General features: G+C 38.0%; 1 protein-coding gene across 5 annotated transcripts in view; it reads left to right on the forward strand.

Moving 5' to 3' along the window:
• The window catches only part of LMO7 (LIM domain 7), a 181,778-nt gene that overhangs the window by 145,756 nt on the left and 20,827 nt on the right, over window positions 1–15,195 (forward strand). For 2 of the 5 annotated variants that reach the window (XM_074962097.1, XM_074962102.1), the window contains 8 exons: window positions 2,147–2,261; window positions 5,292–5,453; window positions 7,879–8,066; window positions 9,543–9,603; window positions 10,726–10,782; window positions 10,940–10,981; window positions 12,809–12,834; window positions 13,167–13,271. In XM_074962097.1, coding sequence (XP_074818198.1) covers window positions 2,147–2,261; window positions 5,292–5,453; window positions 7,879–8,066; window positions 9,543–9,603; window positions 10,726–10,782; window positions 10,940–10,981; window positions 12,809–12,834; window positions 13,167–13,271 — 756 coding nt within the window. The remainder of the gene's footprint in view (window positions 1–2,146; window positions 2,262–5,291; window positions 5,454–7,878; window positions 8,067–9,542; window positions 9,604–10,725; window positions 10,783–10,939; window positions 10,982–12,808; window positions 12,835–13,166; window positions 13,272–15,195) is intronic. The other 3 variants (XM_074962109.1, XM_074962114.1, XM_074962121.1) reach the window with 2 other exon arrangements.

Consider the following 15,195-nt stretch of genomic DNA (forward strand, 5'->3'; position numbering starts at 1 on the left):
ACCTCTCCTAGTTCAGCAGTTTGATTTGCATTAAAACTTTAAATGATTTTTTCATAAATTATACTAAGTTTAGGTTTTAGCATATGTTGTCATAATTTCAAATTTAAATTTAAGTAGGTTTATTTCGAAAAAGAAAAATGTATTTAATTTAAATAAAAATATCATTGATTTTTATCCACCCTACATTTATGGAACATTTAAGAGCCAAAAGCGTTCTTAATATATGATACTGTATTGAACTTACTCAATATACTACATTAACTTTAGTATAATGCTCTCTTTATATTTAATGAGATCAGTTGTATAGCAAGAAAAGTAAAAGCCTATTTAAATAAAATAAGGACATTTACTGGTTTATAAGCTAATAGCTGTATCTTGGACTAATAATTAACTCAGAAATATCTGTCCTGGACTTATATACTGTGAGTGTCTGTGACTTTATTGGCCAAGATGATTATTTGGTAAACAGGTAGAAATGTCATATTGATGTATTGTAGTATGTTCCTCTTCTGCAGCCTGGGCTCTGACTACTGTAAACCCCTCTGCACAACTGGCTATCGCTGTCAGACTTGCCCAACTATGTGGCTGCCTCTGCTTGCCTCTGCCTCTGCTCCTTTTCATCGTGTCATCCCACCCAGTCTTATTACTCGCTATATTTTCCCTGCTCTTCCTTGCTCATTATAATTTAGCTCTTCCCCCATCACTAATTAGAATAATTCCTCTCATTGAATTGTTTTGATATTAATGTATGTGGGGTTAGACAGTGACATGATGAGGGTAGAGGCCAGAAATTAGGATGACAAAATTTGTAAGTATATGGATGGAGATTTGACAACAGTTGCTACTCAGAACAGTGTAGAATGTCCAGGAATTATGCAGATCTTTGTATTCCTCTGAGTGCTTGTTCATGTCCATTCAACTTAGGGGTGTGTGCTCGCCACATGCACTGGTGCTGGAAGTTTTCCCCTCAGCAGTATCCGTGATAGATAGGGCGCTGCCAGTTCTCCTCACCCTCAGTTCCTTCTTTGCACCAGTGACGGTGCTGGAACTGTTGCTGCTTGCTGCTCATTCGTACGAACTGGTTATCTCCTATATTACACTGTATGTAATACAGTAATAGTGGCCTACTCTGCCACAGTAAAGGGTTTAGTATTAACATACTCATTTTGTGGAAATGTCCATTTTAACAACATTTTCAACCAAAAAAAGTCTAAATGAAGTGTTATGATTTTCTCATTTCGATAATGTTGAAACATATTTCACTTTGACTTTTATAATGTCAATTAATTTTGTTTCAGTGTTTATATTATATCATATTACATTATATTATAGTGTTTCAATATTATCAAAATGAAATGATATTTTTCATAGTTCTGAGTTGAATTTTTCAGAATTCTTGTTCATGGTAAATTTCAAAATGTTAGAATTTCCCAGGGAATGGCAATTTTTGTTTCTGAGCTGCTCTAGTAATTTGCTTACAATTTAAGACCCCTGTGCTTATACGGAACCCATTCATTAGAACTCCACACAGAGGCAGTTGTCCACATTAATAGATTCTGTTACGGGATTGGGGCCTAAAGGAGCATGGCTTACCCCTGCCTTAGTATGCATAATGTACAGATTAAATGAGTCATTTTATCCAGCTTTTTCAAATTCCAGTTAGGTTATGAGCTTCAGTCTTATGAGGCAGTTAATTCCACAGGTTAACTATATTATGTATGACGACCCATTTAGGGTTTCCATTTCTTCAAATCTTTCATAATTAATTTAATAAATCAGTCTCCTGAGATACAATTTGTGTAAACTAGCAGTCCATTTCACTTTCCTTGGTGTCACACTGTGATCTAATTCCTATAAACTCTTATTAAAGCATTTTGCACTAAGCAGGATGCTATGACAAATTTAATAATATCTACACACAGTTAAATATGTGTGTACACTAAATGTCTTCTGTGTAACCTTTAAAACATAAATTATCTAAGTAAAAAACCTAGTTAGCATGTTCTACAAAGAAAACCGCTTTATAGTCAGTTAATAGATAATTAAAGCATATGTTGTGAGTAGCCTCACTTATTTAGTGGATAAACTTTCCTTCATGTAGATGCCTGTGACACCCGATAGTGCAGTGTCATGTTTTATTTTTCAGGACAAGTACAGTGAAATGAGAATCAGTATAAACCAGAGATCTGGTAACAGTCGCAACTTTGGGTTCACCACAAATTGGAAACCTTCTGGGGTTTTTGTACAGACAATTGAAGAAGGTAAACTAATATTTAACCCTTTTATGAACTTTTCTCTTACTGTTAATGGATTGAGACTGCTAGACACAGGCATTTCATTTTAATGATGAATAAAAATCTTCTTCCAAAGAATTTAGATGGAAAGAAAGTGAAAACAGCATTTGACTGTTAAAGGCTAAATACACTGCGATTCCTTTGCATCTTCATCCACTACAATTGGTTTAATTTAGAAATATTTGAAAGTGTATTCTGAAGTAAAGAAGTCTTAAATCCATAGCAATGGTGTAAATTCTGGTTTATTTACCAGACATTATTCTAAGGCTTCAGAATGTCTGCTAAATACAATTGCTTAGGGATGTCACAGGGGCATGCATATAAAATATAGACTGCTCCTCTCTTGGAGTATATTTTAAAAGGTTTCACTTCCTACAACCTATAAACAGGTGCATAGGAAAGGTATTTGTGAGCAGATTTTTTTTTTAATTTCAGGTTTTCTTTCCTCCACTATGTTAAAGATTGTAAAATATTACATTCCATGAGTAATTGTAGCTTCTAAATTATCTGCATGAAATATTTTTTTATTGAAGTAGCAAAAAGGAATTAGTCTGAGTTTCATTTGGTATTGGAATAAATACTCATAAATTATAGTACCATTTTCTTCAGATATTTACTAATATCCAGGATTAATCATTTTTTTCCTGTGGAAATTAATCTTTCTTTAATCAATATCTCTTAAGTTTCTTGTAGTTTGTTTTAAAGAACAAATTAAAATGATTTGTATTACATTGTTGTTTATTTTAAAAATTTCTCCTATCAATAATTCATCCAACTCCCTCTTCCCCCAAAACTATAAACTGTCAAGTCTTATGGAGTACACGGATATTTTTTCAGTAACATTCACCCCATATTCGATAACGTCCTTGGTTACAACTACAATATTACCTTTCAATGAGACAGGCTTAAAATGAGAGCAGAGAAGATGCCATTGGAAGCTTCACATTGGATTGGTACTTAATTGCATTTCTTTTCACAGAGAGAAAAATAATTGTAACAATCACTTTACATGTTGACTTTAAAATGAAAGCTAAGCCCAGGTTTTAAATCACTGTTAATCATGGCTTGCTCCTTCCAGATAAAACCGGCTAAAACAATTGATAACTGCTTTATCCAAAAGGCAATTTAGATTTGTTTTCACTGCCGCTAAGTCTCAGTTATTTTGTGCAAAGGGCTGTCTTTATATACTCTTTAGTGTAAATCAGAAATATTTTAATTTTACTATATGAAGCTAGCTGAGCATTAGTTTGCTACCATAATGCTCAAATAGAACTAAAGAAATACTTGTATCAAAAATAAGAGTAGAAAAATGGCAATATTTACATTTCTTAGAAAGGAAAATACCTTTTATCTGCAGGAAAAATATGAAAAAATACCTTAACTGAGTGCTTCAATCTTTATCTAAAAGCCTGTGCACTGGAATGAAAAAATGCTCAGTACACACAAGTGGTCATCTGATATATGTCTACAGATGTAATCTGGAGACCCCAGCAAGTGCCATTGCTTCAAATTTGGTTGGTTGGTCTGGTCCTGGATATGTTACCTTCTGGTGGTGGTATGGGAGGATTTGTGTGACCTTGAATGCTTCAACTTTTTTCCTGGAGGCTTATTTGAAATTCTAGCTTTTTCCCACATGCAATTCCATGCCCTCTTTTGCTACTCCAGTTGAGCAGCAGTACACCACTCACTTTGAAGACAGATTTTAGCTCAGTCAAGTCTTTTGATGTCTAGTTCCCTGCCTGGAAAAACAAGGTTGGAGAAAAATCCAGGATCTTTGAAACTGACAGCTGTCCCCCATTGTCTTTCATAGAATCAAAGAATATCAGGGTTGGAAGGGACCTCAGGAGGTCCTCTAGTCCAACCCCTGCTCAAAGCAGGACCAATCCCCAACTAAACCATCCCAGCCAGGGCTTCGTCAAGCCTGACCTTAAAAGTCTCTAAGGAAGGAGATTCCACCACCACTCCATTCCAGTGCTTCACCACCCTCCTAGTGAAAAAGTTTTTCCTAATATCCAACCTAAACCTCCCCCACTGTAACTTGAGACCATTACTCCTTGTTCTGTCATCTGCCACCACTGAGAACAGCCAAGCTCCATCATTTGATAGCTGTTTTCAACAGGTAGTTGAAAGCAGCTATCAAATCCCCCCTCATTCTTCTCTTCTGCAGACTAAATAATCCCACTTCCCTCAGCTGCTTCTCATAAGTCATGTGCTCCAGACCTCTAATCATTTTTGTTGCCCTCCGCTGGACTCTTTCCAGTTTTTCCACATCCTTCTTGTAGTGTGGGGCCCAAAACTACCATACTCCAGATGAGGCCTCCCGAATGCCAAACAGAGGGGAATGATCACTTCCCTTGATCTGCTGGCAATGCTCCTGCTTATACAGCCCAAAATGCTGTTAGCCTTCTTGGCAACAAGGGCACACTGTTGACTCATATCCAGCTTCTCATCCACTATAACCCCTAGGTCCTTTTCTGCAGAACTGCTGCCTAGCCATTCGGTCCCTAGTCTGTAGAAGTGCGGGATTCTTCTGTCCTAACTGCAGGACTCTGCACTTGTCCTTGTTGAACCTCATCAGATTTCTTTTGGCCCAATCCTCTAATTTGTCTAGGTCCCTGTGTATCCTATCCCTACCCTCCAGTATATCTACCACTCCTCCCAGTTTAGTGTCCTCTGCAAACTTGCTGAGGGTGCAATCCACACCATCCTCCAGATCATTAATGAAGATATTGAACAAAACCGGCCTGAGGACTGACCCTTGGAGCACTCCGCTCGATACCAACTGCCAACTAGACATGGAGTGGTTCGCTGTTCCCAGCCAATGGGAGCTGCGGGAAGCGGTGTGGGCCCAGCCACCGCTTCCCGCAGCTCCCATTTGCCGAGAACGATAAGCATTTTTTTCAGGAAACAAACTGAATAGCCACTTTCCACATCCTGACTGTAGTAGAAGTGTTTAAGTATACCCAGACATGAGGAATTTTTTGTCTGATCTGTTAGGTAGCACTGCAGACCTTGGCCAGCTGCAAGTAGATGATGAAATCATTGCTGTTAATGGCACAAGAGTTTCACAAATGGACCATAATCAGTGGGAGGAAGCCATGGCCAATGCACTAGAAACTGGAAACTTGGTCATGGATGTCAGACGATATGGAAAAAATGGTGAGTTGTTTCACTGGGCCAACTACAGCATGTTGTATAAGGTGAATAAGCTTTGTGTTTAGTGAAGTTGCTCTGATGGATTGGGGCCTATAGTCCTTCAGTAACACCTTCTCTGAACCTGTGTGCTTTGTTAGTATGTCTATTTTATTATAACACAACTTGGGGTTTCTTTTTTATATAGTTCGTATCGCAAATAACTTCACTAGCAAGTCTGCTAACCTTAAACTGGTGACTACTCTATTCTGCGTTGGTCTAATTTTTGAGGGAATGCATAGTTGCATGTACGTCCTAGATTATTTTGTTAGATCCATAAGGGCACCACAGAAAGGAATTGAAAATGCCCCCTTCTTGCCACCTCAGTTTAGGGGTAGAAGGTAGTTCTGTCAGACCAGGAGGGGATGTCCATTCCTAGGATCCTTGCTGGCATCTGAGAGAGGCAGCAATGCCCGCCTTTTCTGATATAACATTGCACCCTGTGTCCCCCTCAGGATGGACGATGTGTGTGAAATGTGCAGCTGGTGGGGCGGGAGAGTGCAGACCTTGCCATTGCCCCTCTGGGTTATGATTGGCCCATTCAGGGGAGGGCTGTAAGAGTTGATTAGGTCATCCATTTGGCATTAAAAATTCCTTCCTACTCATGGTAGCACCATACTGGCCCTGCAGCATGGACATACCCTTACATTCTTTCTGGGTTGTGTAGTTGCCTTGCCAGGAATCCAGATATGCTCTGGTGCTGGCCCTTTTTTGGATCAGGAAAGGATTTTCCTTCTGCCCACATATGGCTGATGTGCAATGAATGTCCGGCATTCACCATTAGAGCCTGGAAGTTCATGCATTGGGGTAGGTAGAAAAAGTTATTAGTTTAAAAACAAACAAAGTGGTCTGTCACAACTTGTCTCGTGTCCAGTGCAGGTTAGGCTAGAAGGTAATGGAGTCAGCTCTTGGGATAAACCCAGGAGGCTTCTCGCAGAGACCTTGATTGATTTTGGGGTTTTGAGTGGTTTTAAGTCATCTGTAAATTGAGGCACTTCTCATTTATACACTCATGTCCTGCATGTGGGAAAGATGATGTGGGAGTCCATTTCCTGGGCTGAATTCCTGATTGAGGTTAATGTAGACGTTAGGCCAGGGGTAGCCATCTCCTTACCTATTTTGCTGCTTTGGTTTAGTTAAGGTGAGGACAATTTCTCTTCCTAGTTACTATACAGTTAAGGGTGCTGTCTGCCACTTAAAATTCTTTACCTGTGTGGTCTAATCAATTGTAGTGTGGATTATACCATCCATCCATACATTTGCAGGGGCGAATTTGGTGGATTGTACTCCTGTAAAATGTGTAGATAATATTCCAGGAGCAGTGTGTCTGTCAGTTAAAACACAGGTTTCAGAGTAACAGCCGTGTTAGTGTGTATTCGCAAAAAGAAAAGGAGTATTTGTGGCATTTTAGAGACTAACCAATTTATTTGAGCATAAGCTTTCGTGAGCTACAGCTCACTTCATCGGATGCGTACTGTGGAAACTGCAGAAGACATTATATACACAGAGACCATGAAACAATACCTCCTCCCACCCCACTCTCATGCTGGTAATAGCTTATCTAAAGTGATCGCTCTCCTTACAATGTGTATGATAATCATGTTGGGCCATTTCCAGCACAAATCCAGGTTTTCTCACCCTCCGCGCCCCCCCCCCCCCCCACACACACACAAACTCACTCTCCTGCTGGTAATATCCTATCCAAAGTGACCTCTCTCTTTACAATGTGTATGATAATCAAGTTGGGCCTGGATTTGTGCTGGAAATGGCCCAACTTGATTATCATACACATTGTAAGGAGAGTGATCACTTTAGATAAGCTATTACCAGCATGAGAGTGGGGTGGGAGGAGGTATTGTTTCATGGTCTCTGTGTATATGATGTCTTCTGCAGTTTCCACAGTATGCATCCGATGAAGTGAGCTGTAGCTCACGAAAGCTTATGCTCAAATAAATTGGTTAGTCTCTAAGGTGCCACAAGTACTCCTTTTCTTTTTAGTTAAAACACAGTTTACTGCTCACTCCCCCTAAGGCTTGATTATAGGTGAGATAACTTTTGTCCTTACCAATGTTGTTGTGGAAAAATAACTTCAATGAATATTAATATCTATATTTGTAATGTTGAACTACAGAACTTCATGTTTATGTAATGAATCTTAGTAAACTTGCTAGTATTTCTCAAGCCTGTCTTTTGACTAACTCTTGCTTGTTATGGGAAGCTGGTCTATTTATAAAAGCCCTAACCATTTCCTGTCTTTAGGAATTCTACCTACTTCATCTTTCTCTCTCTTCTTGTCTTTTTTTAAAATGAGAATGTGTTTTCACTAACTTTTGTTCTTTATACTTTGACTTTTCTGTCCACATTCATTTCTTGATCTCCCTGTGCCAATCAGATTGGGGCAAAGACCAGCCTTCCCTGCCATATGTAAGGCATAAAATCCTCAATCTCACCAGTATGGCTACCAACATTGTAGGTACACCTGAAAATAAATGGATTGAAGCAACTTCTGGAGATCACAATTCTACCAACTCTTCAAACATATCAGCTAAAAGAGATTTCTTCTACAGCCTTCAAAATTCTGTAAGATTTTTTTTTTCAGGGTGTTTGGGTGTTTGGGAGGAGAAATGAAGGAAAAGCTTTAAGGCCTCACAGAGGAATAAGAAAGCAATTCCAGGAAAGCAGTTTTCATTTTGCTTTCTAATTAGAATACTAGAATCTCAGTCAAATATTTTAATTCCTGTGTGTCTAACTTATTTCTGTACAAAATTTGTGTAATATTATATGGAGTCACAGAATGATACGATAGCAATATTTTTGTTCTGGTAGCAATTACATTTTTAGGTAACTGATTTCTGCATAAATACACAAACACTTCATGGTATAATAAAATTATTTGATCACTGATGTAGTTTCAGACATAGGGGCACGTTCTCCAGAATGACGGCACAAAGGAGCCATATTCTGGCCATAAATAGCCAGTGGACGATTCCACTTGTGGGGAGGAACTCTCCATTGATCTAAACCTAGCGGTGGCAGCTCTTGTGCTAGATGGCACTTTCACCCCAGGATAGGAGTGGGCTGGGGACTTGGCAGATTGGATCTCTGTTTTTTCAGTCCTCCACTGATATAAGTTAGAGCAGCCACTAGGCTGCTCTTGATGTCTGCATGAGACCAGTACAGAATCAGAGGGTTCCCTGATTCCCCTTTGCCCTCTTTGAGTCTAGGGGTTTGTTTCCCCCCTTGATCTAGAGTTTAGATTTACTAATTTATTCAGAATGACATTATACTGTTTGGTCTTCCTGGCTGCATAATAAAATAAGTGTGAACATGTTTACTTGGTGGCTTTTGTCATTAGACAAGGAGTGAGGAGCAGTTCGGTTTTGTCATTATATTGTTTGTGTACTTGAATTATTGTTAAGTTATGTACATGCAGTGGTCACCTTTAAAAATTTGCCAATTTTGCCTTTGATAAAGTTACTGCAGGGTTTGCTGTGTTCCGTTTACTTCCATATACTATAGGAAACACATGGGATACTGCTAATACTGAGATGATGATGTTTAAGACCAATAACACATTTTGGGTGACTACTGTATGCCCAGATGAGTGTGTAATCAATACAAAGCAATTTAAAGGCTGTTTTAAGATTAATCAGAACATGTTTTTGATTATAATAACCCTTATAGAGCCTGAATTCTTTAGAAATGCTCAGTACAAGGGATTTCGAGTGACAGTTTAAATGAATACTGCCATTCCAAGAAACAGAAATTGTGTGCTTTTATTTATAAACAAAACACTGGGGTATCCATTTTGGCCGATGACATTTTTTGGTGAATTAATGGTTTCCGTTTGGGCCATCATCTCGCAACTGGTCATTAATCCTAGCTAATGCCTACGGTCTTTTTATTATATAAAATATATGCAAGAAGGTTTAAACAATTTCTTTAACTTGAGGAATTTATAACAACCTGACCCACTTTGCTGTGTGGAATTCCTATGAGAGGAAATGTTAAACTTGATTCACATGAAATTATACTAAAATTGTTTTCTGTTTGTAGGATGCTGGAGCAAAAGTGATAAATGGAATGCAAGCAGATATGAGCTCTCATGAGCAAAAAGGTAAACTGCCAATATTTTCAGCTGCTAATTGAGAGAGAGGAGAACACAGATTATATCTGTAAATATTACTAGTACAGTGAAATAAATATTAGGCCTCTGAGAAAATGAAAGCTATAAGTGTAGTACGTAAGTCCAATTGCATCTGAGAGGCATGGAGTTCTAGTCCAGGGAGCACTGAATGGTTTAAGAACTGCAGACAGAGTACTGATAACAAGTTCCTAGATCTCAGCATGACTGGTTGTGGACTGACTGTGTGATAGGGATGAAAGAGGAGAAACAAGAAGACACAGAAACTTAACTCCACCTATCCATTCTGCAATGGTGGCTATAACATAAAGATGCCTTATGGTGATCAGTCTTTCTTCTGCCTTTAAGAATTTGAAAATGTGGTTTCTCTCCCTTCCAACCTCCTTCCTGGAGACATGGGATGAAGAGCATCCAAATCTCTATTTTGCTAGAACTCAAGTGTGATTACTTTTTGGGGGGGGTATGTGGACTGCATATCGTTGGCTCTGTGCCATAATTGTTAGTGACTCTGTTAACAAAGGTAGCCTGGGGGGGGGGGGGGGGAAGAAGGGGAGGGAAAGTAGGCACTTAAACCTACTAATAGAATTCTAATTCCCTAATGGGAACCACTTATGCAATTACATTGTGTAGTATTGTAAATGCGCATGGTGGATTATAGGTGAGCCTTGTGAACAGGTGCCATTGCATTAGACTCACCGTTAAATTGAGAGTAGTAGAGGAGAAGAGATGCCAAGGAATCTAAATTTATAAAATCTATCAGAGACTTTTAAAATCTGGGTGGGATCTTAGGTAGGAAAAATGGTGCTGCCAGATCTCCAGGCCCACAGAAAGTGAGTCAACCATGCTGTTATAGTAGATGGATAGCAATTGTACTAAAATGAAGTACTAATCTCTATGTGGTGTAACCTACTAAAAAAATCTGCATTTGTTATAACAAAAGGTTAGCTTTTCTCTGTCAGTTTTTCCAAGTGATGTTACTGTAGATTGGAAAGGTCTGATGAATGTCATTTGTTATTCAGTGGTGACAGTCATTAAAAATATGTAATTAGACAGCACCGTATTGACTTCTTTGTATTCTTTGTATTTTTCAAATAGAATCTGAACCTATTTCTTTGAAAAACTTAAAAAGACGGTCACAATTTTTTGAACAAGGTAAAACAAAAATCTAACATTTCATGTACTTTCATGAAATTGTTCCCACTGTACATTCTACCTAATAAGTCTCTCTGGTGCTGGGTACTAAGCCTCTTCAGTTTTGTTTTTTGCAACCATGACAAAGCAACATAATCCTTTTCCATTCTTTCCCCAGGGTCATCAGGTTGTTGTTACAATTCATGGGTTTACCTTTGTGGTAATGGGTCTTTGTATGTTTTTTTTGTACATATATAAAAACCTTTTAAACCTCTGACATGCTGTTCAAAACACTTTTCCACTTGTAACAGATTTGTTTCAGATTTGCAACTCCCTACAAAACAGCTTAAAACTGACCATTCCAGCACAGTTTTAGTGCAGAGGCTAAAGAGCATTTAAAATATTTAACAGTAAATTCAATTTATTCAAAGCTGCTGCTTTACATCTATGTCCAAATTGATAGAATACAATAAAATGGATAACTTATCATAAAGTAGGTAACAATGACCAAGTCCAAAGAAAATGCAATACAAATTTTGCAGAACTCATTGTATTTTTTTTATTATTATTATTATTATTTTGCTTTAAGGTGTGCAAAATAAAGCTCTCATTACAGTTTTGTAGGCTTGCTTTTCTGGTGTATTCTGCATGTCACATCTCATATTTTCACTAATGTAGAATATCTAACACTGTCTTCAAAGCTGTTTTGTATATGTCAGTATTTTGCTGTAGACCTTGAGGATGAAATTCTGGACCCATGGAAATCAATGGCATTTTGCCATTGACTCCAGGAGAGCTAGGAATTCACTGAGTGGTTGTCTTTGTCAAGTGACATTTGAAATGCCACTGCACACTTCATGCTGTTCATTTCTAAATTTCTGCTTTAATAGCAGTATTTTATTTGCAGTCCTTTCCCCCTCATTTACCAAAAAAAAAACCTTTTCATCTAGTAAAGCATACTATTAATATCCACATAAATATTGTATTAATAGTTAAAATATGTGGTATGTTAATAACTTCACTTAAGGAGCTTTAATTTTGTCACTAATAATAAATTCCTGTTTTTGAAGATATATAATTAATGTATGTTCATTTTTATATCAGTTTGACATAAGGCCTCTGAGTAGGTAGACATTTTTTGTACACCAAATTTGTTCCACTTTCTCCACTATGCTTTGTTATATTGTAGGAAAATAATAGGTTCCAATATGTTGCTTTCCTGTTACTTTTTTCCACTAATTAAATTTTGCAGGTGAGTAACATGATCTAAACTATTGGTTATTTAGGACAACAAAATTAAATGGACAAGAATTTGTTTAAAAAAACAACCAAGTGTATTTCCCACAGTTTTTCCTCAGTGTTTAGTTTATCAATGCAGTTTATGCATTTTTTTTATCACCCTGGCATAAGCTCAGAGCTAGAGTGACAACCTTCAAATATCATGTTTGACACACGCTATCAAGTGTGGAAAAGTCGAAGGTACACTCTCTCTGGGAGTAGAGTAGGAGGTATTTATGTTGGTTAGTAGTGGAAGATTAGTTGCTTTTGGAAGGTCTATTGGTATTATACATGTAAAATGGGAGTCTCTCTAGAATCCTGAATATATAAGCAGTATAACTGAATCCTAACAAAATTGTTTAGATTAAGAGAGTAGCTTATTTGATTATGAAACAGCATTGAGTTATTTTTTCAGAGTAGCTATGGGAAAACTGTAATTAGTCCTTCATGTTACAAGGCTGGGGATGTACTGCTAATTCAAGACCGAGTAATTATAGATAGCGTCTGAAAGATTTGAAGGTGTTATAGGGTTATTCTCTTTTCAAAAACTTCCTGGATAGATATGTATTCGTTTGAAGATACCTAAATATTCCTTGACCTAAATAAAGGGAATAGGGCCAAATGAAACAAGTATGGCTTACAGTTTAAACAAATTATATTCTGGAATTCATACCAGTGAAACTTTCCACATTTAAACAAACCTCATAACACATAATTGTAATATTTTTTTCATTTTTTCTATTTCTTCTCCCTACCCTAAATCCTACAGGAGGCTCAGAGTCTGCAGTGTCTGATGTGAGTACTGCTTACAAACTGCTTATACATGAATTTTATGGAAGAGGTTATTAGTTTGTCTGGCTTTGTTCGTTTCAGGGAACCCTCCCTTTTTGTTTTCTATTGTTCTTATATTGCATGCTCTGATTTTGATCAGACACCTATCCAGATTGCTGATTAAACCTTTTTTAAAGCTCGTAATAATGGTTACAATTTAACTGTTGTAAGTGTGTAGGTTCTTATTGCTCTAAGGTTGTAGCTAATGTTTGTAAATGTTTTTGTGTCTAGCTTTTAAAAAATGTGTGTGTTTAAAATGACAGTGGATTAATCATCCTCTTTTTGTGATGATTTAGCTCCCAGTTCCATCTATTAATGCTCCAAGTCGTTGGACTTGGGACCAAGAAGAAGAAAGAAAACGACAGGAAAAATGGCAGAAAGAACAGGAACGTTTACTTCAGGTACAGTTTAACTATGTACTTCTATATAGGGATTCCTTTGACTGAGGGAAGGGTATGGGACTGCCATTCAGTAGACTTAGGCCCTGTTCCCAACTCTGCCTCTGAGATGCTGTATAACATTGGATGAGTGATTCCACTTCTGTGCACCTCACTTCTCCCATTTGTACAATGATGATTCTACTCATTCAAGTTTGTAAAGTGCTGTGAGATCTATGAATAAAAGCTTCAGAAGTATTAACAATTATTAATATTAGACTTTGGATGGCCTACTTTTCTGAACTTACCCAATTCTGGAGAAGTTACACAATAGCAAAAAAATTTTCTTTTGTCACTCTGTAACTTTTGAAAAGTTGGAAGTAGTTTGAAAAGTTAGAGTGGAAAAAGAAGGGATGGGGGAAAAATTAAAGTAATCAGGGTTTTATTGCAGACAATGGCAAAAAAAACCAAACAAACCCCAGTGGCGAGGGGGGGGGGAGGGAAGTGAGGGGGAAATGCACCAAAAATCGCTAAACTGAAAATCAAAATGTTCTGTTCCGAAAGGTGAATTGAAACAAAATGTTGATGTGATATACATTGTTTTGTTTTGAAATTTCCCTGCAAAAAATTCAAATCAACAAGTTTGAATGAAAAAATTTGTTCATAATTTTCACTAAAAAAATGGTTTTTCAACCAGCTCTACTTACAGGTTTATAACCCAGCTAATTGATTTCAGAATGATTTGTTTAAAATTAATCTTTTAAGTTTTAATTAATATTTTTTAAGAAGGCTCATTTTAAGAACAGTTCATACATATTTGTAGTTTATCAAACTAAAAATAATTTTAAATGCTATGTATGGACTATACAGGATAATTTTTAGTCTTCATTAACTTTGATTAAAATTTTATTTTTCTATAATAGGTGACCCCCTTCACTTCCAGTATTTTTGATTGTCAGTCACAATAGAAAATTAAGCAATGGAATGTAATATTTTATGTGGACTAGTATACTAGTAATAAAATAAAAAAGGCAGCTACTATTGTATTAATTTTTCCAACAAGGTTTTGTACTGGGAATTATGCATCTGTGCTAACTTAGTGTTGTACAGCCCAATATTTTGGGATAGCAGTGGACCAGTCACTCACCACAGTGGTGTAGAGGCTCAGAGAATAGAGTGACTGGGCACTTCTAACATCTCTTTAAAAAAGGAGAAAATAGGTTTCATGTTCTTTATGGTCAGCTTTAGAGAGTGTTAAATATTTATGGCCACAAAAAGCTGGTGTTAGAGTAGTCTTAATGTACAGTTTGATTTCCTTCCCCATTGAAAGAGGCTTTCTAAAAATGGCGTTCTGAGACTCCATGTTCATTCTTACTGATTTTCATTTGTCGGTAGCTCAGTGAATGAGCAAAATATATACTTTTTCTAATTGCTAGTCCTGCAAATCCAGCCTGAGCTTTGGCATTAAGCTGGGATGTTTCCTATAGTTGCCAGGTGTCCGGATTTTGACCAGAACACCCAGTTGAAAAGGGACTCTGGCACAGCAGACCGGGCTCTTAAAAGTCCAGTCGGCGGCACAGTGTTGCTAAGGCAGGCTCTCTGCTTACTGTCGCTCCTCGTGGCTCCGAGAAGTGGCCGGCACATCTGGCTCCTAGGCGCAGGGACGGCGATGGGGGCTCTACATGCTGCCCCCATCTCAAGCGCCAGCTCTGCAGCTCCCATTGGCCAGGAACTGTGGCATGCCAGCTGCTTCCAGAAGCCATTCGAAACCAGGGCAGGCAGGGAACTCTCCTTAGCCCCACCGTGCCAATGACTGGGAGCTGCTTGAGGCAAGCGCCACCTGGTCAGAGCCTGAATCTTGAACCCCCTCTTACACCCCAACCCCCTGCCTCAAGTTGGAACTCCCTCCTTTACCCAAACTCCCTCCCAGGGCCCGCACCCCAACCTG

Source organism: Natator depressus, chromosome 1 (assembly GCF_965152275.1).
Source record: "Natator depressus isolate rNatDep1 chromosome 1, rNatDep2.hap1, whole genome shotgun sequence".
NCBI classification, from domain to species: domain Eukaryota; kingdom Metazoa; phylum Chordata; order Testudines; family Cheloniidae; genus Natator; species Natator depressus.